This window comes from Cyprinodon tularosa, unplaced genomic scaffold, assembly GCF_016077235.1.
Source record: "Cyprinodon tularosa strain WSP-4 unplaced genomic scaffold, ASM1607723v1 ctg1138, whole genome shotgun sequence".
Taxonomy (NCBI): domain Eukaryota; kingdom Metazoa; phylum Chordata; class Actinopteri; order Cyprinodontiformes; family Cyprinodontidae; genus Cyprinodon; species Cyprinodon tularosa.
This window is the reverse complement of record NW_024037935.1, coordinates 2,593-28,638: the sequence shown is the minus strand read 5'-3', so window position 1 is coordinate 28,638 and position 26,046 is coordinate 2,593. Positions and strand designations below refer to the sequence as shown.

Here is a 26,046-nt window from a genome sequence, read left to right as displayed (position 1 = left end):
TCTCCAGATGCATTTGAGATATCAAAAAAGTACTCCAGAGTGTTGTTCAGCATGGGGGTGAGTAGAAAATGAAGGCTAATCATGTTTTGGGTGTATTATTTCTTTAATCTAACAGGCTATACTTGACATCTGATGTAGTGTAAAACACCAAAGTAAAGAGACGGACCGAATGGTAATGGCAAAACAACCGGACATTGTGGTGGTGGACGAAAAGCAGAGGAAAGATGTTATGATGACATAGCGATACCAAGTGACTGCAACATCAAGAAAAAGGAACATGAGAAACTAGAGAAATACCAGGGGCTCAGAGAAAAGCTGGAGAAAACCTGGAAGGTCAAGGCATCAGTGGTGCCCGTGGTCATTGGGGCCCCAGGGCAGTGACCCCCAAACAGGCATTCCATCAATAAAAGCACAGTTAAATGTGTGGGCCTCAAATGTGAAACATGATAAACTTCGTTTCGTACGTAATACGAATAGACATTGTGGATTAACCGATCTAAATTCAAGCATCACACAACAACCATCACCAAGACTTCTATAATGCGGTTTTCCTGGGTTTGGTCATTAACACAGACACAACAGTGACTGCTGCTGAGTAACGTCCACACTCACATCAGCAGGGTTGCCAGATGTCACTGACAAACATTTCCAGCCCAAACCAGCCCAAACAGAAACCGCCTGGATGTACAAAATCTCTCCCAATTTGAACCAAAGTATATTGATCTCTTAGGCAATAAGTCTAAAGAAAAACATTTCTTTCCCATAAATGGCCAATACTAAACTGCCTGGTTGGGAAACATCCCAACCTGGCAACAATGCAGGTAAGAGGGGAAAACGTGGGCCTTTAGATGCAAAACCCCATCATGCACCGCAACATATTTTTGCAAAATAATGAAATAAAAATTCACCAAATATAAGAGGAACATCGTATTTATCGTAATTTAGTTTGTAATTTAGTTTGTTGGAAGGATTTTACAGTTTGAAGAAATATAAAATTACACCATATGCCAACTGTCACAAGGATGTGCATGACAAGGCTTGCCCGGGGCAAGTACTTTTTATTGTTAGATCTCAGTCCCAGAGAGTCAGTACTGCAGTAGAGGTGCAGTAACACGTTGCGTCCAGCAGGTGTCCATAGTGCATCTAATGGCTGCTTTCACACGTTAAGGAAGAAGAATTCAGAATTGTCCCGTGATGCTTTGCTGTGCCAACGTATGCAAACAGGAACATGGCCATCGGTTTTAACGTCGGTGCTTTTTAATTGGGAGCCTTATACAGCCTGTGACAGCCCGTGAATCTGCTACGGAACCAAACCCACAATAGATTAGAGCGGCGGAGCGTGGAGACTGAGAAGCGGCGTCCTGGTTGTTTCCCATCAGGTAACAGCGGCCGGTTAGCTTAGCCTTAGCTCCGAAATAAAGACCTCCCTAGTGGTTCGATAACCGTATTAAAAATCAGATTTTTAGTGATATACTGTAAATTATTCAATGACTAAATGTCGAACATTTCACCGGAAGCTAAAAGAGATTGACTTAAATCTGATTAATCTAGGTTTTCATCCTTATTGAAAAGCTTTGACTACATCAGAGTAGAGGCCAAAAAAAAAAAAAAAAAAGGATGACTTCGATTTTCCACGTCATGATCCGAAAACCAGCTCGACTCATGATTGCATGAATGTAGACATGGTTTCCAAAAACAGTGCATCTAAAACTGACCTTTAAGTGTTTGTTAAACGCAATAAAATCTGCATTCTGCATTGTTCATATAGGATTCAGTTTTGGTTTGGATTAAAAACACAGAGGAATGCCGCAAATAGCTGACAGCCGTATGTGTTTTATATTCTATAAATGTTTCTTGATACTAGATGGACTGGCAGGGGCCAATGGGGACCAGTGCCCCTAGAACACTGGCCCTTGCCCCTGTTATGTCCCATGTAATGAAGATTTAACACTAAATAAATAGTTAAAGATAACACTATATATATATATATATATATATATAGTTAAACTTTTAGCTCCAGCTGATTTTGTGTCTTGTGTGTTGTCAGGTTATGGTGGAGGGCAGCCTTTATATGAAATACAGTAAAACTAATCAATTTATTTTTGGATTAAATTATTTACATTTGATATAATATGTAGGGCTCCTTTACCCATTTAAAGAAATATGGGCAAAACAAATATTGGGGCTATATTTATGTTTTTTAAACGGATATCTATCCATGAGTCTTTTGTGAGATCTTGGGCTCATCAGAAAACATGCAGCGATTAAACATCAGAGGTTGGCTCAGATATTATTTACAGTTTTTGTTTTTTCTTTCCTTACATTTGAACTCTGCTTTCATAGCTCAGTTTCATCTCCCCTATCTGCTCCTCCCGCTACTCCATATTGCATCTTTGGATATTTTACCAGATTTGAAAGGGTCGCTCCATTCTTGTATATGGAAATGGGGGAGCAGAAATGTATGCCTTTTTTTGAGTCTTGTTTTTTTGTCACAGTGTAGATGCTTTTCTGTAGTTTAATTGATCAGGACATCTGCTGCATTAAGAGTAAAATCTGAATAAAATATAATGTTTCACATATTGGCACATTGAACAAAGTTAAAGTTTATATATTTTTGTTTTTCCTTTTGCTACAAATATAACTATTTAAAATAAAACAATTATGATATTTTGATAACCCTTTTACTTCAGAAAAACACATCTCAGTTGAATAAAACTATAAACAAGCTTAAAAAAGAATACAGAAGCAGGGGAATCCCTTTAATTATTAAAATACTTCCGCTTGTTTGCTGTACCCCCCCACCACCAATGCATGCACACGCGTTTGTATTTAGATGATATTGAGTCATCTTAGTGACTGAATTTATGCCTAACATTGACATTTACCCCAAACATTATCAGGAATTTCTAACCTTAAGTTAATTCACACTATGCCTCCAAGCTGACTCTCTAAGTTTTAAAAATGAGGGCCCACCACATTAGGACCAGCCTTTGTTCCCTATAAGGCCTGTTGGTTTTCAGAAGGTTAGTAAATATACCAAAAACGGTGCTAAATAGGTAACATAAACAAGTACAACCACCCACTCACACATCTGGAGCTTCGATGTGGTTTCGCGGTTATGAAGCTACAGCTGTTTCAAAGTGTGTTCAGGGAGCACTGGGTGAGATGCTTTTCATATTCTGTCATTATTATTGTATTGAATTTATAAACATAAAGGAATATTTTTCATATTTATTTTACTGAAAAAAAATAGATTTTCTTAAAGCAGCTTTAAATTTACAAGGTATGATTACATTTACATACTAATAGTTTAAGACTAACCGCTTTGTACTCAGGTTTATTTCTGGCATCTAAATCTGAGTAACTGCTTGAAGTCAGTAAATGAAGATTTACATCAGTATTTAGAGAATTAAAGGTCCTCATTTTATAAAATAGATGATGGAATAATTTGTTTAAATAATGAACCACATAAAAGTTTAACTATTAAACTAACAGAGAAACAATTCACATGATTACTTAGACCTAATTATTAATGTTAGAGACTCTAAAACATGCCATCATCTCAGAGAGCGACACTCTTAGAGCAGTAATTATATAAAAATTGTATTTAAAAAAAAATGTCTGTCACCATGCTCTATCCAGAACTGATCAAGTGGAAAAGTTTGAGTCACCTTTTTTGATTGCTTAAAGACTCTTCTGTAAGGAATCTTTTGCTATCCAATTATTAATCAATTATTTGAAAGAATTATCTACAGATTAATGGATTTGCAAAATAATGGTTAGTTGCAGCACTGATCTCAACACATTTCTATTCGATCAAGGAATTTTACAGCAGGTAGTCAGATATGTGCTGCTGATTTTTGACAATATTGTTTTCTCTTCATTTATTGACAGGAAAAAAAAAACACAGTGACAACAACTGTTAGAAAAGTCTTAATTTAAACACAAAGAAACATTGAATTAAATCAAACGCATCACTAACAGTGGGTAGCAGATTAACTAGCAGACAGACTTCACCTGATCTCAAGGCATGGCTGCTTAATCAACCAGTGAATCGGTGAATGTGAAACAAGAAAATAACACAAATATCTGCTTAATGTCAGCCAGGCGATGTGTCGGTTTATCTCTGATAACTGGATTATTCTAATCAAAGTGTGCTAGAGACGGACCGATATATCAGCCAGCTGATTTTGGTTGTTTTTTTGTTTTTTTTTGCCCAAAATTGAAAACATACATAGAAAGTGCAGCGTATGGCAGCCTTTTAGGAGATTCTTGGACGTCAGGTATACGCTGGCTAAATCGGCAAGGTGTGACAGGGCCTTAAAGCTGGTATTTCTGACAGGTAACAAATAATCTAGAATAAAGCAATCAGCATCTATAAAGCTCAGAAGAGGGAAGCCTGAAATGCTGTTTTAGTTCCTAGTAGGTGTCTGCAGTGACTTTGTGCTTCAAACCCAGCAGTCGCATTGTATAGGTCGAAATAAAAGACAAAAATTAGAAATGAAACTTTAAAAAACTTCTTACTAAAAAAATATTTAGAGGAACCTTTCTATGTTCTCTGATTTAATTTTGAAAAAATATTTTTTTTACAGATTCTTTTTTTTATTGCATTCTTTTCAAATTGCAGTCCAGCGATCAAATTCTCTTTATTCTAAGCCCAATAAAAAAAACCTGCGTTTGATGCATCTATTCACTAATAAAAATGTTGTTTCTTTTGTCCATGCTGAAAGCCCGCCCCCAAGAAGTGAAAAGAACATCTGTAAAACGCAATTAGAAAAGCAGAAATTTTTTATTTAAAAAAAGTAAAAAATAAGGTTGGTAAAAATGGATAAAAGGAAAAAAAATTAAAAAGTAAAAAAGTTTAAATATATATATATACAATCTGAGAAAACAGCAGTTAGTCTCAAAACCTTTTTTAATTTTTTACATTTTTGAAATGTTCATATCTAGATGTTTTGTTTTTTCAGATCTTTTTTTTTTTTCCATCTATAAAGACGGGTTCCTCACAACAACATCGGTACAGAATGTCCTCTAAATAATCATCTCACTGTTTTTGAATCAGTTCTGACGTAATTCAAGGAATTAAAAAGTAATTTATGCACCGTCTTCCATCCACAGTTGACAGCCAGTGAATTTCTTCCAAACTCTTGATGGCCTTTGATTTCTCGGTCCTCTCATGGTTGAAGTTATCCTTGGCGCCACTGAATGCTCTTTATTATCCTACCATACTTTTTTCCTCCCCTAAACGTTATTTGCGTTGCTCTGTGAGCAAGGAACTCATGGGAACATGGTGTCAATGTTTCTGTAGAACGTCAGGTCAGCTTCAGCAGTCTCCCCCATTATAGTGTAGTTCATAAGCGTCGTTAGACCTATTTAAGGGTGGCTTCAGTCATCCTTTCTTTGGCATTAGCCACCCTATAATTATTTTGCGATTTAAAAAAAAATATATATTTTCTGAATTTATTTTTTCCTCATATTTTCCCAAAACAAATGCAGTAAAGCACCGAATAAAAGCCATAAAGAAGACAAGTTAATCTGAACAATCATAGGCGTAACTTCCTTAAGGACTGGTGTGGACATGTCCCCACCAATCTTGACCGGTAGGGGGACATGTCCCCACCAATATTTTGTACACGTATTTTGCTTTCGGTGCTGTGTATATCTGATTAAAACCCCATTCATGCCGCTCCTCAGAAAATCAAAAAAGTTCTCCCCGCTGCTCACCGTCCACAAACCCCGACAAAAAACTCAGAAAAAAGAATCTGTTGCCTCTCGCTTTCTCCCCATCACCCCCCTCCGCCCTCTCCCCATAACACCTGTCGCTTCAGGGACAGAAGTGGACTCAGACTTGCAGGTGAGAGGGACTTGTGGAAATATTAAAACCTAATTTTAGTCAGGAGAGACTTAAAGTAGTAAAAGAATAGAGAATAGTGTAAAAATAAGTTAATACCGTATTTAAAATATAACTGAACCGTTGGAAAAAAAAAACTGTTATGTCAGCTACACTAGAGTCCTGCAACGGGTCGGGTACCCGCGAAAAATACAAAAAAAAAAAAATAAACGGGTCGGGCGGATATTTTTTTAGTCCGGGCGGGTAGTTGGTGATTTTGTTTTATGCGTGTGTGTTGTTATGGACATCAGAAATGTTATATTAATCAGGCACTGAGTGCAGCACAGCGTACAATAGCCTATGATGGGTTAACGGGTCGGGTTGCGGGTTAAATATCAACGGGTCGGGTTCGGATTTGAATTGAAGATATCCGCGGGTGACGGGTCGGGTTCGGTAGTCATCCTAACGGGTTCGGGCGGGTGCGGGTTGGTAAAACTCGACCCATGCAGGTCTCTAGGCTACACTACATTCAGTATCGTTGCCATAGAAACAGACAACAGCGCCAATATATCAGAATTATACTAAAACACACGCAAATAATTTCCCACATAAAAAACAGGACTTTCAGTCCATTACAGTTTTCCGTTTTTAGAGGGTTGTTTATTTTGCGTTTATTAAGTGATGGCTGTGGTATATTAGCTTTCACTGCTATAAGCTTTCGCAGCAGTGATTGATTAATTTAAACACCTGCTCTACTGATGGTCTATCGGAGTTGGTGTTTAGGTTGAACATAAAGAACACCTTTTATTTGAAGCTTCTTGTAGCTACTGTTTTAATCCCGGCTTTACTTAAAACTTTTTCCTGACTTTGATAGTGTTGCCATTCAGTAGCAAGCACTTCGCCCCTTTTTCTTTTATATGTACACGTACATTTAAGATTTAGCGTGTTAAGTTGACAACTCATGAGCAATCTGCTTTTTGCAATCTAGCAGGAAGGTATGGATAGGATCTTGCAGGTGTGACGTCACTCTGCAGGGGGTCCAAAGATAAAAGATTTAAACAATTTTGGCATTGGAATTTCAGATTTAGGGGAGTTAGAAAGTTCACTTAGTAAAAGTGCAAATAATAAATCTGATTACCGATTACTTTTAAGCTGGTTGAACATACTGCGACAGACTGGTGACCTGTCCAGGGTGATCCCACCTCTCACCCAGAACGTGGCTGGAGATATGCACCAGCACCTCCTGATCCCACTGAGGGATAAGGTTAAAGAAAATGGATGGTTGAACATAGTCCGCTCTCCCAGATTCTATCAAATCAGTATTGATACCCTCAGGGGCGGATTTAGGAAATTTGGGGCCCTAGGCAAAGACAGGCAGGGGGGCCCCTGAGAAGTAAACCCATATAACAGACCCATTCTACAGATAGAGAAATGTTAATAGAATAGACATCCATTATTTGTTCTAGGTTTTGTCCCTCTCTTCTTGTCCCTTTTTCCTCTCTATCAGCGTTCTGATGGCATTTTAGCCAAAGGATTTTTATCAAAAACATAATTAATGTGCACAAATAAGGATTAGTTGTATTAACCATACATGGAAACAGAGTTTTATGGGGCCCCCAGGACTTGGAGCCCTAGGCAACTGCCTAGTATTGCCTAATGGTAAATCCCCCCCTGGATACCCTGCTGGTGGATGTTCTTGACAGAAAGACGGAGTTGCTTAATCATATTCTGCTTAAGGCCCCATAAGATCTTGTCCGAGTCCTGGTTTAAAAGTAAATTAATTTTAAAAAGTGACCCAAAATTGACTGTCAATAAATGTTCTACAAAATTGATATATTTATTTGATTTCTTTGATTTGTACTGTCTGTTTAGATTTATGTGATATTTTTTGCACAAAATATATAAGTGAATATTGTAACAGTTATGTTTTCAACTGTAAGCATTAAATTGATAAATGTTATTCGCATTTTTTTGGCTTTATCCTTTCCAACAAAAAAAAAAAAAAGGCGTCGCGCAGGTAGCTCCCTTTCCTTATGAGCCGTCCCCCACCAACTTTCAACACAAAGTTACACCCTTGTCTTAGACAACGCCTTAGCAGGTGCACTGAAAAAATTTCTGCGCGCGCTATGCTAGGGGCTGAGCCACCCTTGTCTCTTAAACCTAGAGACGCCCCTGGTGTAGTTCATAACATTTTAAGGATCTTTTCATTTTCTGACACTGCATTTTGAGTCCTTGGCTGTTAGAATAATTATTGAACGGTATCAGAAGTAACGCTAGAAATGTATGCCTGTTTATTTTTTACAGGATCCTATTATGTTTGTTTGTTTTATTGTTGTGTTGATCTGTTCAAACTTTCTTTCAGTGTCATCATGGCGAGTCCAAGGACCCGAAGAGTTCTGAAGGAAGTGAGAACCCAGGAGGAGAATAATGTAAGTCCTCACATTGTGGGGTTTTCATGTACCGTATTTTCACGACCATAAGGCGCACCGTACTAAAAGGCGCACTCTCAGTTATGTGTCCCATTTCTATATTTAACACACACATAAGGCGCACCGGACTATAGGGCGCGTTTTTATATACAGGTACATGTCCTCTACTACCTTTAAATACCTCTACTGCGTATTTAAAAATACAGCGGGGGCAAAACTCAGTATGACTGTGCTTTATTCATGTATTTATTACAAAGTATTAATCAAACCTGGCTGCTGGCCGTGAGACAGACACATCGCAGATGACACTGCGCTGTGATCACTCCTAAATTAACTTAAAATCCTGAAACCTGCCGACGGAATATGTTCGCTTTTATTACCGGTATCCTGGTGCCTGCAGTTTAAATTATTTAGATGAAAAACACCTGCCAGCAGCCGCGTGAACCCGGAGGCTGCCCAGCCTAGAGGCTGCTGATGAAATGATTTCTACTGTCGGTGCAGCGCTGGTATGTGGGGGTCTGAGCGCCTCCGACAGAAATAGATAATCTGGATGAACTGACTGCAATTATTAAGTTTTCAGGTGGACTTTCTCACTTAAAAACATATTAAAACTACTTTATTCCCACTGATCACAGCAAATATAGTTGCAAGATTTAGATTATTAGATGAAAAAACACCTGCCAGCCACCGCGGTGAAGAGGAGGAGACCCGGCCCAGAGGCTGCTGTTGAATTAAGTTTTCAGGTAGAAAAATAGAGCGGCAGCAAAACTGAGTATGTTTGTGCTTTATTCATGTATTTATTACAAAGTATTAATCAAACCCATCAAAGTCATCATCCTCTGTTTCTGAAATAAACAGCTGCACTAAATCAGACATGCCAATTTCCCTTTCTTCGCTGTCAGTCACTTTCCGTGCCGGGCGGCTCCTCAGAAATAATGCCGGCTTTTGCGAAAGCTTGAACAACAGAGCCAGCAGACACGTTAGCCCAAGCGTCTACAATCCATCCGCAAACGGTGGCGTAACTTGCCCGGCGCTGCCTTCCACTTATCGTGAAACTGTGGTCTCCGTCTGTCATCCATCGCTCCCACGCCGCTCGCAGCCTTACTTTGAACGGCCGCTTCACACCGATGTCGAGCGGTTGAAGTTCCTTTGTCAGACCCCCGGGATAACGGGGAGCACAGCGTTCATTTGATTCACCTTTTTTTTTCACATCGGCTGTGAGATGGGCACGCAGCGATGGTGATGCGGGGAAAGAAACCACCTAGTCTCCTCACATACACCTGCCTCAGCCACGCTTTCATCATCTCCTCATCCACCCAGCCTTTTTCATTTAATATCATATGTCATCAGAGCGCTGTGTCTGTCTCGCTGTCAGCTCCCAGATCAGCTTCTCTGATTGGTTGATGCGGCGCGTCCAGCAGCAAAACTTAAATTTTTCCATCTCGAGCAGCAGCAGCGCGTTGGCAGATGCTGAAACGCTCCAGACGCGCTGCGCCTGCTGCACAAAAACGCGCTGTGGGACCTTTTGCTGCACCTATACGCGCATCAACCATTGACTTTGCATGTAAACTCGCTGCTTCTGCTGCACCTGCTGGGTCCGGTTCACACCGATGTCGAGCGGTTGAACAGCGAGCACAGCGTTAATTTGTTTCCCCATGTTTTTCACATCAGCTGTGAGATGGGCACGCATGGAGTCACAGATTAATGGTGATGAGTGGAAAAAAAACACCTGGTCTCCTTACATTTAGCCACTCTTTCATCATCTCCTCAATGAGGTGGTCTCAAAAGTCGCAGTTACAACACACATAGGGCGCACCGCACCAAAGGGCGCACCGCACATTTTGAGGGGAAAAAAAAGACGTTTAAGTGCGCCTTATAGTCGTGAAAATACGGTAGGTTGATTTCATCCAATAGCAAACCGCCTCTTAGTTTTATAGCAGTGGCACTCAAACTCCAGGCCTCCAGGATACATCATGGTCTATGTTTCAGCACAGCTGACTCCAAAACGAGCTCTGCAGAATTTGATTGAGATGTGCAGGGCAGGTGACTCTCGCCTTTCGGAAAGCTGAAAGCATTTTGCGTATGAGGGATTCTGATAAACGCTTTGATCCTTTCATAAACCCTGAAATCATAGACATAGACAGGCATCAGGCATTGCAGGCTAACAAAGAACCCAAAAATCGCCCATTCCTAAGGAGTGGACCCGTTTGTCCGTTTCAATTTGCATGTTTTCTAAGCAAAAACAAGCCTTTGCTTTCCCTATGGTATTTTCGATACCATGGCGAAAAAAAATGCTGCATAATTAAAGAAATGAAAACCATTCATTTTTTTATGATTTCTCAACAGAATCTCTGAAACTATTAGTTAAACAATTGTGCAAATAAATGAGGCAATTGTAACACAATTTGAAAATATTTTAAGATTGAGCTATTTCTTTAATCTACAAATAATCTATAAATAAAAAATTAACAATAATAAGAAATATGATAACACTGGTATTATTGATACCATGTCAACTTGGTGACTAGCTGACTTAGAGTTCTCACAGAATGTGGTAGAAATACAGGAAAACCACTTTTACTGATTTAATTTGATCTTTTCCCATCAATCTTTTTCTTCCCAGCTTTGTTTTGAGTGTGGCGCGTTTAACCCTCAGTGGGTCAGTGTGACATATGGCATTTGGATCTGCCTGGAGTGTTCTGGAAAGCACAGAGGCCTGGGAGTGCACCTCAGGTAAGAGACGGGGATACAGCATGGCTTTGTTCAATGGGGGGTTTTCAGGTGACGTCGCGCTCACGTGACTACTCAGCGCGTCCGCCATATTGGGAGGCAGCCTTAGGCAGTATTGACAGTGAAAAATGGTGAAATCGTGTGTAATTGTTGGTTGCACGGCCCGTGGAGGTGGAGATCAACGCTCTTTCTATCGCATAACAGCCGTAATCGTGAATCAATGTGAAAAAACAAAACAGCTATCTGAACAACGCCGTCACCTATGGCTGACACGGATATCCAGGTCCGATTTGGACGGTGTTAAGCCGGAATACGCCAGAGTCTGCAGTGCTCACTTTGTCACAGGTAATTAACTGTCAAGCATTTAAAACATGTAAGAATATATTAATAATAGGGCTTGGGCGTCATGACGTATTACTTTCCGTGGCCGCAATGTTGACTGCCTCCGCCGCCGCTACTCAGACTACTGCTTATGACTACCGCGTACTGGACTCCCTCTCTCAGCCGTGTTTTAATTTGATTAATTTCACCTTAACTTGATTTCAACCAGCGGGAAAAGGCTCAAATATGTGAGAAACCCGGAGGGTTTAGGGAGGTTTGGCAGTTAACGTTACTAACCAAACATTTGAAACACATAGCAGCTAGTTAAAAGTACATTACATGCCTGAGTGGTTGTTAGCACTAACGGTTAGCACTGTTTGCTGGCTTTATGAGCTGCAGCTCCTGAACCCATCCATTCGTAAACTGCACATGAGACTCCAAGGACTTGTAGCTTTGGAACTGTTCGCGCACCGCCCGCCGTTAGCCACCTAGCATAGCGAGCCCTGCGTCGGATTGTTTACATTTTTACCATCTTATTAAAACTCACCCGTCCACGTATGATGGCCATTTCCTCATGTACATCACTTCGACATCTCGTACCCAACCAGATGTGAACTGGTTGTGAGCCTCTAGACCCTTGTACGCTCTCATTTCCTCAAGAGTGTGCAGAGGGTTTTCACTGAATACCAGGTAATGAACTATGTCACCATGCTCTACATTTGGCCAATCATCTGGATTAGTGCTAAACAAGGCACCGTGGAGGGCATAGGGGTCCATATGGTCGATCACCGAACATTTCCTCAGATATATTCCATGATCTGATGGCTCTAGCGTGCTGGCGTACTTATCCATTCGCGACATGATATATTTAATATACGATAATATGCCACCCAAGATGGCGGACCGGGAGCTGGCCAGTGACGTCACTGAAAACCCCCTATTATAGACATCTGATATTTATTTGATCTGTTTTTTCAGGTTCTTTATGATTTCTTGTTTATTTAATGTCTACTTCCAAAGCATATGGTTATAACTGGTCTCTGTCCCTTCAGTTTCGTGCGCTCTGTCACCATGGACAAGTGGAAAGATATTGAACTGGAGAAAATGAAGGCTGGGGGAAATGGGAAATTCCGCCTTTTTCTAGAACTCCAAGATGATTATGACCCGAACTGGACCTTACAGGAGAAGTACAACAGCAGAGCCGCCGCACTCTTCAGAGACAAGGTGGGCATCATGACTGGCCATAATAAATCAGATATGGAAAGGACCTTCCTTGCTGTTTTTTGTGTTTGACTCGAATACCTCAACAGGTATTTAGTATTGATTCATTGAAAATAAAACAAAGATTAGCTTCCAAACTGCATCAATATTTGAATAAAGGAAAAAGTGACAAAAGTCTAGCTTTTTTTAGCTGTGCATATGCCACCTCTGTTTTTTATTTTTATTTCTATTTTTAAACAGATTTTTACAATTTGCATTTTGCTTTAGCTGTATTTTCCAGATCTGTAAAACACATCAGAAAAACAGAAATAAAAAAAGGAAAATGTTATTTTAAGATAATTGTGGGGAAAATAAGAAAAACAATAGTTGAAGAAAAAAAAAAAACACTGGTAAACATTTTTGCTAATTTTTTCTACTGGATTTTTCTAAAGGTGTGTTGTGCACTTGTATACATCCTCCCCAAATCTGACACCTTTAAATAAAACCAAGGAGGAGCAACACAGAGCTGTTTAAAGCATCCAGTTTGACTGAGCTTCAGCAAGTTTTCAAAGAACCTGCAAAGGAAACCTTAAAGGAATAGTACACCCAAAACATGATTAGCCTTCATTTTCTACTCACCTCCATGCTGAACAACACTCTGGAGTACTTTTTTGATATCTCAAATGCATCTGGAGATCTGGGAGGCTTCTTGCTGTCTGCTGACATTCAAATAATGGAGGTCTGTGGCGCCCGAGACAGAAAGGTCCATAAAAGTCCACAAAAACGTGTCAATATTCCTCCATACTGCTCGTCCAATGTAATCCAAGTGTCCTGAGTGGGTAGCATCCAGAATTTACTCGAAACGAAGTCATTTAGAATGTTTTTAGAGCATAAACAGTAGTGTATAGGATTTCCTAATAGCGCCCCCATGCTCGCTCACGATTCTACGGAAGCCGGCAGACCAAACCGGAAGAAAGTGCGCATTCAGCGTCTGGTCTGCCGATAATGCAAGCGTAGAAGAAGAAATGTGCTGTTTACCTGTGCAAAGAAAGAAACAACGAAAGAAAAATGTCTGAGGACTTCAGTGTTGAGGAAGAGCATGAGTTCTTTGCCGAGCTGAATGCGCTGGTTTGGTCTGCCGGCTTCCGTAGAATCGTGAGCGCGCATGGGGGCGCTATTAGGAAATCCTATACACTACTGTTTAGGCTCTAAAAACATTCTAAATGACTTCGTTTCGAGTAAATTCTGGATGCTACCCACTCAGGACACTTGGATTACATTGGACGAGCAGTATGGAGGAATATTGACAAGTTTTTGTGGACTTTTGTGGACCTTTCTGTCTCGGGCGCCATAGACCTCCATTATTTGAATGTCAGCAGACAGCAAGAAGCCTCCCAGATCTCCAGATGCATTTGAGATATCAAAAAAGTACTCCAGAGTTTTGTTCAGCATGGGGGTGAGTAGAAAATGAAGGCTAATCATGTTTTGGGTGTACTATTCCTTTAAGTAAATTAAATGAGTGAACGTTTCTTAAAATAAGTTTCTTTGCCCTTAAGATGATTTTGCCAATATAATAATTATTTTTGCCCTTTTGATAATTAGATACTATGCAGACTAATTTAATGTAATTATCTTAAGAGGATTAGGGCCACTGAACAAAGTAAAAAAAAGTTAACTTATTTTTAAATTTTAGTTCAGTTTCATATAGGGAAAAAAGTCAGAATTCTGATTTTTTTTCTTCAGAACTGAACGGCACTAAATTCTGACAGCTAGTCAGGCTCAAAAGTTAACTGATTTTTAAATATTATTTTAGTTTAATATGGGAAAGAAAGTCTGAACTCTGGATGTAATCCCAGAATTCTGAGTGAATTCTGACAGCTAACAAACATGTTAGCATCCACTCATATCCATGTCTGTTTTAGACGCTAAACCAGCTCTCTTGTTTTAATCACCTTCTGCTCTTCCTGTGATGAAATAGCATCACCGGGGTAACCTGACTCCGCATATCCATCTGGAAACCTTCCGTTGAAGTAATTTTGGGAAGTGGCGAAAATACTGGTTAGCTGATTGGCCTATGTTGGTGATAGACGGGCCAAATAAACCAATCAGATCAACGAAGCATATGACGTACTAACAGAGCGACAACGAAAACACAACCACAAGCCAGGCTACTCTTGCCGAAACCAGTCGGGAGAAGAACAAAAAGATCTTTTCCTCTGAGAAAAGCCTCCAGAGTAGCGTTTTGCTCTTCTTTCAGTGAAGAAATACTCTGTAATTCCGATAAAACTTGCTCGATAGCCACGCTAACGCTAGTTTCATCGGCTGAAGCCGCCATGTTCTTTAGACTGAACTGTCGCGCTTCTCGTTGCGTCACACCTCAACCCGCCTCAAAGCCAACGCTGATTGGACGTTCGTTTGGTGAACGGCTCCAAATTTTCTTTAACGGAGAGTCTCCAGACTGATCTGCCAGTGAAACCTTGAAAGCTCGTGAGATCAGGATGGTCTCACGAGGCTATCACCGGGGACCCCTCGCCTAACTCTGTCATTTTCCACCAATGTGTCACTGGTCCTCCCAAACAACTCACATCTTTGTCAGTGAAGCTGAGTGCTCCCAACTCTTCCTTCATGGTGCCCATCTATACTAAGATCCACAATTCTAAGAAAAAAAGCCAGAATTCTGACTTTTCTCATATTATACTGACATAAAATTTAAAAATCAGTTAACTTTTTTATTTTTTCAGTGGCCCTAATCCTTTTCCGTATAATGGGAGTTTTTTTTCTTCTTTTTAATATAATTTCAAACATAAATCTTTATTTTAATGACAAATCGTCTTCCTTACCTGCTCAGTTTAGGGCAGGTACACTTATTTAAAAAAATCCCTTTACATGTGAAATGCTGGTAAAGACTTTCCCAAAAGTTCCTATAAAGTGCCTACTCACTGGAGCTGAGTACAATACAATTCACCCCAAACATGTTACACTTATAGATTTAAATTCCATAACAGTTTCTTCCCGTCTGCCATTAGACTGCTGAATGTTTTTGTAAAATGGGTTATTTTATTGTATTTTATGATTTAAAAAAGAAATGAAATGTTAGAACTTTAAATATACAGTCAAATGTTCATATTACTGTTTTTCTGTATTTTTTACTGTTTTCAAGGCTGCACTTTAAAAAAAATGAAATTGTCTGGAGAGCTGTTCTTAACGATATTTCTTTTTGTTTACATTCTTGTACACAAAATGACAAAATAAATCTGTCCAAGTCTAATTTAAAATGTAAACTGTGCATCATTTTCTTCTACTTCACAGTTCTGTGTTGATCTATCTTATAAAATCTTAATAAAATGCATCAGAGTTTGTGGTATTAATGTAACATAATGTGAAATATTTTCTGCGTAATTATAGTTTTGCAAGTTACAGCATGGAAATGAGTACAGCTGTGTTCAAAGTATATTTTCGTATTTCCTATACAGGTAGCAACATTAGCTGAAGGTAAGGAGTGGTCCATTGATACATCCACTGCTAAAAACTGGACTCCTCCGCAACCCAAGTCAAGCCTTTCATCCTCTCACAGGTAACTTATCTGCAGCATTTAAACACGTCAGTGCTGTAATCGACATGAATCAGTCTTAAAATGCGTGAATTCCTACTGTTTAAATCCAGATCTGGAGGATCGGGTCAGACCCAGGTCAGTTCTAATGACAAGGCGTTTGAGGATTGGTTGAGTGACGACGTCAACTCTTATCAAAGGTAAAAAAACAATGTTTCCTCGTTATTTCTTTGTTTTTTGTTTTTTATTGTAAATTGATATGCTGGTACTCAGGATACAAATGATCGATTAATAAACACATTTTAAAGTTTTTAATCGACCAATGCGTAATTGATAAGTGGACGTTTTTAAAAATCTCAAGTTTTCTCTTTTATCAAGCGGATCTTTCTGTTAACATTAAAGGCCTAATTATGTTTTTACTATATGATGAATAAAAAAAAAAACATTTTTATTTAAAAACATCTTTATTAAATAAAACGACTGAATAAACAATAAAGTTGTTAAACACATGATTAATCCAGACATATTTATAAGATGCAACAAAACAGGAACCTATTGGGTTACTGAATAAAATAACACATAAAAATATGTGGAAAACTTATGATTTCAACTTAGCAGAGATGGGAAAACTACAACTACAAGACGGCGTGTGCTTGTCTCAAACATACTTCCAGACTATTCGTTTCCATGAAGTTCCCTATTTTGAGTGTAATCTGGTGACGTTTGCTGGAATTTAGGCTTTTAGCAGCACCTTTAAATATATACCATATATGATATAACATATATTTAAAAAGCACCAACTTGATGCTCTTTTTGAGATTCCATTGTGCAGACTAATGTCAGCCTGTGATATTTTGATTGTATTTAGTTGTATAAGCATTGATAAACAAGAGAATTATATACTGATTCATCAAAATTTGTATAAAAGAATATCAAGATTAACAATAGCAATTACTATTTGATACCCTGTGCAAGAACTATATATGTAAATATAAATATCCATCTATATAAATACCCATGTAAACACCATGTGCAATTACGATGGAGTATAAGGGCCAGGCTAGAGATTTAAATTTTTATTTTGCGAATAAAGTTGTAACATTACGATAATGAAATCATTATGCCACAACCCGTTTCAGAAAGAAAGCTTGGAGCTCCGACCAGCAGATGACGGCTGACCAGCTCCACCAAACAGCAACCTGAGTCCACTTTGACCTGCTGGCCAATTTGATGCTGGTGCTAAAATATTTCCTTAGTTGTCAAACCAGAGTCAAAGTATAACTTCACATGATGCTCCACATTCCTCATTTTAGGGGAAGATAGTGCTTTTTGTAAGAGTTGTCATTAAATACGACTGTATTCTCTTAATATTACGACTTTATTCTTGTAATATTCCGACTTTATTCTTGTAATTTTACGACAGGATTCTTGTAATTTTACAACTTTATTAAAAATCTCAAGCCTGGCCCTAATACTCCTTCGTGATGCAATAACCCTGGATAACAATCTTACTATAAATAAAACAAAAAGCTATCATATGTGGACGCTCTGTATATACTGTATATACCTTATGCACATTTTTCTTCCTTTGGCACCTTCTTCTTCTTCTCCTTTGTCTGTTTGAGCTGATTTAACCAGTAAATTTCTCCACTGTGAGAGCAATAAAGTCAATCAATCAATTTTATTTTTTAACCCCCATCGCTCTCTAGTGGATGGAAGTATCATTACAACACTAGAGAAATTTCCTCTGAATGGACATTATTAATTGATCAGCTGGAGCGAATTTGAATCCAGCTATTAATCTTAAATTGATTATATAATTACATCCCCAGTCGGTTGGTATCATTAATTGTTTTTCCTTCAGTGGGGGGGGCTACAGTGGGAACCAAGAGAATCGTTATGTTGGCTTTGGCAACACAGTAACCCCAGAGAAGAAGGATGACGACTTCTTGAACAATGCAATGTCTTCAATTTACTCAGTATGTCATCATGCATCAACATTTATTTAGATTGATTTGACTGAGCTGTGTTTTAGATACGACTGTTTTAAATCTTTTGCTTTGTTTTGCAGGGTTGGAGTAATTTTACTGTTGGTGCCACCAAATTTGCTTCAATTGCTAAAGATAATGTAAATAACTATTTTATATTCATTATAGCTTTAAAGTAACCTCCCTTTGGAAGACATGCAAGACTTATTATCCTGTTTCTTATTTTTTTTCTCTCCACTTAAACAGACGACTAAACTGGCAAGCCAAGCAACTTTAAAGGTAAGGGTATTATGTCAGAGTCCCTTTTTAAAGTTTCCCTTGTGCTTTTCATTCAGCTGTATGGAAATATTCCTTCTAGCTTGGGGAGGTTGTTAGCATGGAAATGCTGTCATTTATTAGCTGTGTCATAGAAGTTTTTCTAAACACTCGAAGGCTGTGATAATGATGTTACTAATATCTCTCTGCCCTCCCTGGATAAAGTTAAGGGGCTATAAAGCCCCCCCTGAACCGGTAAAGCAGTTTATGGCTGCATGACGCCTTTTTTGCACATCATTTATTTAAGGCTGCTCCATTTTTATTTTATTTTATTTAAGCAGCTTTTAAACCTGGAACCATTTTGCAAAATATGACCTATTTGGATGTTAATGTGCTTCTGCTTGATAACACAAAGCATTGCTGGTGTTGGTGCCTTGAGTTTATGTCCTGATGCTCGATATTTATTGGGACATAAACGTAATATTCGATAAGGATTGCAATTAACTCCCACCTTTAATTATGGATATGAGCTACTGTTCTCTCACCTCCAAATATAATGGGTTATCCATTTATGCATGACCTTTTATTTTGTCTTTTAAGTCCCTTTAAGACATTAAGATGTAAAGAGGTGTAATGGCATGGGAAACATCCTGTTACAGCCCTCTGGATTCTAGTTTCCTTCTCTGTAGTGGATACATGGTAGATAAGATCTTTATAAATTCCCCAAAAAGTTCAACAATCCAAAAAATTCAAACTTTATTAAATAAAAATGTATAACTGTAATTTTCACTAGAAGTAGAGGCTAGCTTCTGATTGGTTGGTCTACATTTCTGATGTTGATGAGAAAGGCTGAGAGACTGAAATAAACTGACATGTTGCAGCACATGCCAATACATTTATTAATTATTGACATAATTATATACTTTTTTAATGTGTTAAATTATTTATGCATGTGATAAATGTTTTTTAGTCTACATCATTATTTGAGGCAACAATTCTGTTTCATTACATTTCGTTTTTTCAATAATTAATCATAATTCATCTGATCTTTAGTCCTCGGTACATAATTGAAATATTTATGCATTTATTCTATGTTTTTGATTAAGTTAATTTGCTAATTTTTAAAAGCTGAATTATATTGGATTGTGAAGCTTTTGGTTTTCAGCGATCTTATATTTATCTAAAAAGTCTGAAATGGATCATATATGAATAGAATCTTTATAGGGTTCATTATTTGGATTTTCTGTTTCAAAATAAATCGTATATAGATAAAAGACTGGTTATTTTGATTCAATTTGTTGTTTCTTGTTTAAATGGTTAAATTAAAGTAGTGCTCAATATTTTGCTTGGACCTTCCAGCAGAACCAGGAAACCTTGGTCTGGAACATCTGCTGTGTTTTGTTTTTTATCACATGGTGAACATTTTATCTTTGACATTCTGGTCTTATTTAGAGTACGTTGGAACTAACAGTTCACCGTAGGAATCAAGGTCACCTTGATGTTAAACTGAATGCATCAGCACTAGGGTTGGGAATTGAAAAGATTTTCACGATTCCGATTCCCTTTTCGATTCTATGAAACGATTCGATTCTTTATCGATTCTTTTTTCGATTCCAATTTGGGGGAAAAAGGAGAACAAACAGTTTGATTATCAGAATCAACTTTGTTTACTTAACTATTGCACAATCTTACAAACTCAACAAGATCAAGATGTCCACAGGAAATGTGAAACTGGAGTAACATCTGTGTTTAAATGAAAAATGAATACAAGAACAAACTTAATAACCAACAATGTCTAATAACAAATGATGGGATAATAACCTATTTTAAATAACAAAAAATACTAATTATAAAACAGTAGTAGGGAAAATTAACAGTTCTTTTGCAGAAAGATGAGCATATCTGCTTTTTCTGGAAGGATACAGGATCTTTCAGGGCTTATGGTGTCTCCAGCCGTGGAGAACACCCTCTCGGATGGGGTGCAGGAAGCCTGCACACAGAGGTAGTTTTCAGCCAGTCCAGATAGCAAGGGCAGCGTATCTTGCTTGTTCCACCACCACAGTGTGGCGCTATCCCTGCAGGGGATGGAGGGCAAGCTTTTATAGAGCTGGATTTCCTGATCTACCCTCTGGGCTAAGGAAAGACGGGGCTTTGATTCATAAAGTGACCGCAGCTCGCTGTCTTCCTCCTCGAATAGTTATTTCCAAATTGCGTAACTTGCGTAACTTGCGTAACTTACGTAACGTACGTAAAAAACGTGACGTAAGTCGTGCTCCCCAGAGCCGGCGCTCTAGGCTCTGGTGCTTCGGGAATCGAAAAAAGAATCGTTCAGCGAGCTGCCAAACGATGCCATGGAATCGGAAAATACGGAACCGGTTCTGAACAGGAACCGGTTTTCGATTCCCATCCCTAATCAGCACCCTCTCTGATTCCAGCTACCGTTAGCTGGCTTAGCATTTCCTGTCTTCACTTATGAATTTAGACTTCAAAGTAAAAGCATACATGAGGCATTGTTTCATCCTTAGAAACTGCTCGGTGCAAAACGCCGAGATAAACCCTCAAAACGGACTAATGTGCATTTCCATGACGATGCAGAGAAAAGGTTCTGTAGTTGATGCAGAATAGGGTTTGGAGGCAGCCAGAGGCTCCAGAAATGCCCGCAATCTTCCAGCTTAAGTGACAAAAAGTGATGTCTGTATAAAAAAAAATGTGTGTGTGATAGTTATTTATCAAAGCTCTGATGCTACGTTCAGACCGCAAGCACTGGAAGCGGCAACAAAATTTCTTCTGCTTAAAGCTGAAGTCTGTAAGTTTTTAAAAATCACTTTTTTGTCATATTGGCTAAAACTGTCCCTATGCCCAGACAGCAGTACATGTGATATGTAACCTGTGAAAAAAACTGCTTCAATTGGTTCCGCCTACTGCCTGTATTTCAATCTGGAAAGAATAATTCGGGACAAGTCAAAACAACCAATCACAGCCAGAGGAGCGTCTGATGGAGTGTCAATCACAGCTCACCCACGCTGAATCCCGCCCCCCCCCCCCTCTCAATGCTTAACCTGCCGCTGCCGCCCGGCTGCAGCAGTCAGGAGGACGCGCGTGGAAGTCATGGCGGAGCGACAGCCACCAGCGAAAGAGAAACTGCCCTTACTGCCCCTGCTGACAACTGCTTACACGGCAAACTTCGGTATAACCAGCATCTTATATCTAGCTGCTTGGAGGTGAGTGTTATCGCTCTTACCGGTCCACACTCCATGCCGTGTACGCTGCTTGGATGATTCTGGTCGCATGCGGTAGCCGCGCAGATGCTGTGAGAGGGGTGGACTTGGAGGTGGGGCATGAGTGAAGCAGAGAGGGTGGGGGAGTGGCGTGAAACCTGTTTTTCTTCAAATTTTCAGTCGAAGTCTGCTCTCTTCTCAATGTTACAGACTGCAGCTTTAATTTTTGATGCTTGTACACATTAAGGTGAAACACGCGTAATAAGCGTCCTTGACGCTCCTGAAGCGCGTCCAGTAAAGTGTCTTGTGTTCAATAGCAGAGAGCGGCTTTGCTATATTTGGTGTAGTAAGTTAGTCTAGTAAACTAGCCCCACCCGCCAGCAGCCAAAATCATTTTTGCCTGTGATTGGTCTAGCCTCCATCAAAGCCCCACGACCTAGAACTGGCGGGCCAATCACAATGCAGATATGGGTTTTGAATTTCTGGATGCAAAGCGGGCGGGGTTTTGAGGGCATGACAACCGAGCTGCACAACGCTGGAGAAAGCACAAAAAGGAAGATAGCAACAACTATTGAACAGTTCTCGTTTGACTCAGCTTTGGGATCAGTTTTGGAAGGATTATACCCCATTTACACCACCCTTGAAAAACCGTGCTGAGACCGGTCCGAGCTCAGTAACTGAGATAACTTATTGTGTGTAAATGGAAAGCAAACTAAACTGAACCGCGCTAACTGCAGACCAGTTCCAGAGGTGGGCTCGGCTCGGTTTTTCCCTGGCTCGGTTCTCTGATAACAAGAGCGCATGAGCAGAACGCATCATCTCCGTCTGGCTGCACATCCCGATTCACACTCCATTCCAGTAGTTGGCGGTAATGCCCCTCAGGAAGTTGCTTGCCTACCAACACAAAACAGAAGAACAACTATAAACAACAATCGAAATCTTCTCCACACAACATTTTAAATAATGGCATTTTAAATAATAACACCGAACTACAGCAATAATAATCAAGCTTAACTTTCTGAATGTGACGGGCCCCGCCATTTTGATTTGCTTGATTCTCTCCTTCTTTGTCTTCTTCTTCTTGGCAGACAACTTTTGGTGCATTACCGCCAGCAACTGCTTGATTTCCTCCTTCAATACTGGCAGTAATACCGCAGATCGTCACTAGGAGGCGAGGAGTCGAGGAACCGAGATAGCATGATGTGTAAACGGTCGTCAGAACCGAGCTCGGCCTGGTTAACTGATCCAAGCTCGGACCGGTCTCGGCATGGATCGGTTTTTCATGGGTAGTGTAAATGGGGTAATAGTCTTGGGGTTTTCTTTGAAACGTGAGGAGGGAGAGGCTCTACGCTCATTCATTTCTAAGAAGGACGTATTCGCCGGTTTACCGACGGGCTGTTTGTTTACACTCCCCCACCAGCTTTCTGTCGCACTTACTACGTCATAGTCAGTTGCCCTCATAGGCCAGAGCGTTCTCCAGTAGGCACAGACATGGTTTGAAAAACAACGGGTTGTTCTCATGAACAATATTCCATTGTCTCATTCATCGTGGCCAGAATAAATGCCACATTTAATCTTACATTTAGTCTGGTTTATCAGGCTAGTTGTAAGTGGATAGAAAGTAATTTTAATATGTTTTAAGTGAGAAAGTCCACCTGAAAACTTAATCTGTGCAGTCGGTTCATCAAGATTACCATCCGGCCTTCAAACATTATTTCACTGTCGGAGCCGCTCAGACCTCTGTACACTGGTGGTGCTCTGTCCCTGGAAATCCTCTTCACCAGCAGCCTCTGGCCCAGTCGCCTCTGTGGGGTTTTCCGCTAATCTTTGCGGCCTTTGTTTAACACATATATAATTCAAACTGCAGGCACCAGAATAATGAAACTGAACATATTTTGCCGGCAGGCTTCGGCATTTTAAGTTAATTTAGACGTTAAAGGAATAGTACACCCAAAACATGATTAGCCTTCATTTTCTACTCACCCCCATGCTGAACAACACTCTGGAGTACTTTTTTGATATCTCAAATGCATCTGGAGATCTGGGAGGCTTCTTGCTGTCTGCTGACATTCAAATAATGGAGGTCTATGGCGCCCGAGGCAGAAAGGTCCATAAAAGTCCACAAAAAACGTGTCAATATTCCTCCATACTGCTCGTCCAATGTATTCCAAGTGTCCTGAGTGGGTAGCGTCCAGAATTTACTCGAAACGAAGTCATTTAGAATGTTTTTAGAGCATAAACAGTAGTGTATAGGATTTCCTAAAAGCGCGTTCACGAGCCGGCAGACCAAACCAGATGAAAGTGCGCATTCAGCGTCTGCTCTGCCGATAATGCAAGCGTAGAAGAAGAAATGCGCCGTTTACCTGTGCAAAGAAAGAAACAACGAAAGAAAAATGTCTGAGGACTTCAGTGTTGAGGAAGAGCATGAGTTCTTTGCCGAGCTGAATGCGCTGGTTTGGTCTGCCGGCTTCCGTAGCGTCGTGAGCGCGCATGTGCGCGCTTTCAGGAAATCCTATACACTACTGTTTATGCTCTAAAAACATTCTAAATGACTTCGTTTCGAGTAAATTCTGGACGCTACCCACTCAGGACACTTGGAATACATTGGACGAGCAGTATGGAGGAATATTGACACGTTTTTTGTGGACTTTTATGGACCTTTCTGCCTCGGGCGCTGGGCACCTCCATTATTTGAATGTCAGCAGACAGCAAGAAGCCTCCCAGATCTCCAGATGCATTTGAGATATCAAAAAAGTACTCCAGAGTGTTGTTCAGCATGGGGGTGAGTAGAAAATGAAGGCTGATCATGTTTTGGGTGTACTATTCCTTTAATAAGCTGTTTCAGAGGAGTGATCACAGCGATCTGCATGAGCAGTGCTGTGTCTGTCTCCCTGCCATCTCCCAGATCAGCTTCTCTGATTGATTGATGTGGAGCATCGAGCAGCTTAAGTTCAAGTTTTCCAACTCCAGCAGCTGCTGCTTTCGTGGCGCGTCTGCTCAGATGCTTTGCTCATGCTGATCAAAACACGCTGCAGGACCTTTTGTTGCGCCGTGATGCGTGTCAACCATTGACTTTGTAAACCAGCTGCTTCCGTTGCCTCTAGCGCATGCGGTCTGAACATAGCATTACATTTTTTTTCAATACTAAATTATTATATTTATGTTTTAAAAACAGAAAAAATAATTCCCCACTGTGATTTTTTTTGAAACATAAAAAAAAGATCAGATTAAATTGGTAACATTTTACAGTAAGGCCCACCTTATAGATGGCTAATAAAAAGTTTAAAGATGTTTTAGTAATTAATCTGTAAACTAAAAATGATAAATCTAAAAAGCACAGTTGAAAAATATTAGGCTAAACATTTGGAAAGGAACCCGTCAGTTTTAGCTCTTGCTTGTCATTAATTAATTAATTTATAATAAACACTTAGGAATAGATTGAAGCATTTCCAGATTAAGTAGTAATAAACCTATACAAAATTAATCATCTGTAAGGGGAGCCTTATTGTAAAAAAAAAGCTAAAAATATCAGAAATTAAGGTTGCATGTGTCAGAAAATCATATTATGCATATTTTCTTAGAGATTTCTTCCAGAAAAGGTTTTTCATCTTAGAAAATACAAAAAAGGTTAAACTTCCCCCTGATAACAAGTGAATCATGAGTGAGGAGCCTGAGTTTGATCAGGCTGGACATGAATCCTTAGAAAGCAAAGCTTACGTCACCTCTTTCTTTGCACCATTACGCCCTCTAGAGCTTTTTCTGTGTCATTGTGAGTGGTCTGTGTTTTAATGCATCTGAAGGGGAAGCAGCTCAGTGTTTTACACAAATGTGGATGTTGAAATGTGTTTTAATTAAATCGAACTCTCCTCTCTGACTTTCAACTAGGCCACAGAGTTAGGACAGACTATAAATGAGAATGTTATCAAACCCACCCAAGAGAAGGTAACATCTATGTCTGAGGTTGTTGCTTTGGTGGTGGGCTGCAGTGCTTTCTAGAGAAAAAAAAACAAACAGCTTCAGATGTGAATGTGCTCTTTTTCTCTCCTATGTTAGTCTCTGCTACATCTTTGCTCAATGCCAGCCTACATTAAACGACAAAATCTGTGGGTTTAATTTAACGGTATATCTTCTTCCAGTGAGGGTAGAGAATCACTGGACATCTGCTAAGTCTCTGTACCATCGAGCTTCGAGTACACAGAAGTTTTAAGACACATTGTCTTATTCCTGGGATCTCAGACTGATATTGGGATTTCATTTTCTGTCAGGTATGATTTAAAGTCGTAGGGAAGTCATATTTAAATGTCAAATCATTCTGGCTTAAACATGTATATAAATGTACTCTTTTATCAGACAATATTTTCCCAAAATTTAGAATGTTTCTATTTAAAAAAAGATCCTGTCTTAAAAGCTTTGTTTTTTTTTATCTTATGCAGGCCAGTTAGTTATACATCAGCCTGAACACCTAAATTTGCCCAATCATATATCAACGGTCATCTGTCAATCAAATTATTTCGGTCATAGCATC

At 39.5% G+C, this 26,046-nt stretch overlaps 1 protein-coding gene across 2 annotated transcripts; it reads left to right on the top strand.

Moving 5' to 3' along the window:
* Positions 1-1,168: 1,168 nt before the first annotated feature.
* Positions 1,169-25,597, top strand: LOC119795521 (ADP-ribosylation factor GTPase-activating protein 1-like). Of its 2 annotated transcripts, none has more exons than XM_038303564.1 (10): positions 1,169-1,379; positions 8,193-8,259; positions 10,883-10,992; positions 12,363-12,534; positions 15,984-16,084; positions 16,174-16,260; positions 17,925-18,039; positions 18,132-18,188; positions 18,295-18,327; positions 25,407-25,597. In XM_038303564.1, exons 2-10 carry the CDS (start codon positions 8,200-8,202, stop codon positions 25,515-25,517), a joined length of 846 nt encoding a protein of 281 aa, XP_038159492.1. In that variant the 5' UTR covers positions 1,169-1,379; positions 8,193-8,199; the 3' UTR covers positions 25,518-25,597. The 2 variants fall into 2 exon arrangements, with proteins under 2 accessions (XP_038159492.1, XP_038159498.1); XM_038303570.1 differs by lacking the exon at positions 25,407-25,597 and adding an exon at positions 18,529-18,597 and having other exon boundaries at positions 1,170-1,379.
* Positions 25,598-26,046: the final 449 nt, after the last annotated feature.

Coding starts and splice junctions, on each gene's coding strand:
- LOC119795521 (XM_038303564.1), top strand. CDS start 8,200: ATGGCGAGTCCAAGGACCCGAAGAGTTCTGAAGGAAGTGAGAACCCAG. Junction 18,189..18,294: donor CTTCAATTGCTAAAGATAAT/GTAAATAACTAT, acceptor CCACTTAAACAG/ACGACTAAACTGGCAAGCCA. Junction 18,328..25,406: donor CAAGCCAAGCAACTTTAAAG/GTAAGGGTATTA, acceptor ACTTTCAACTAG/GCCACAGAGTTAGGACAGAC.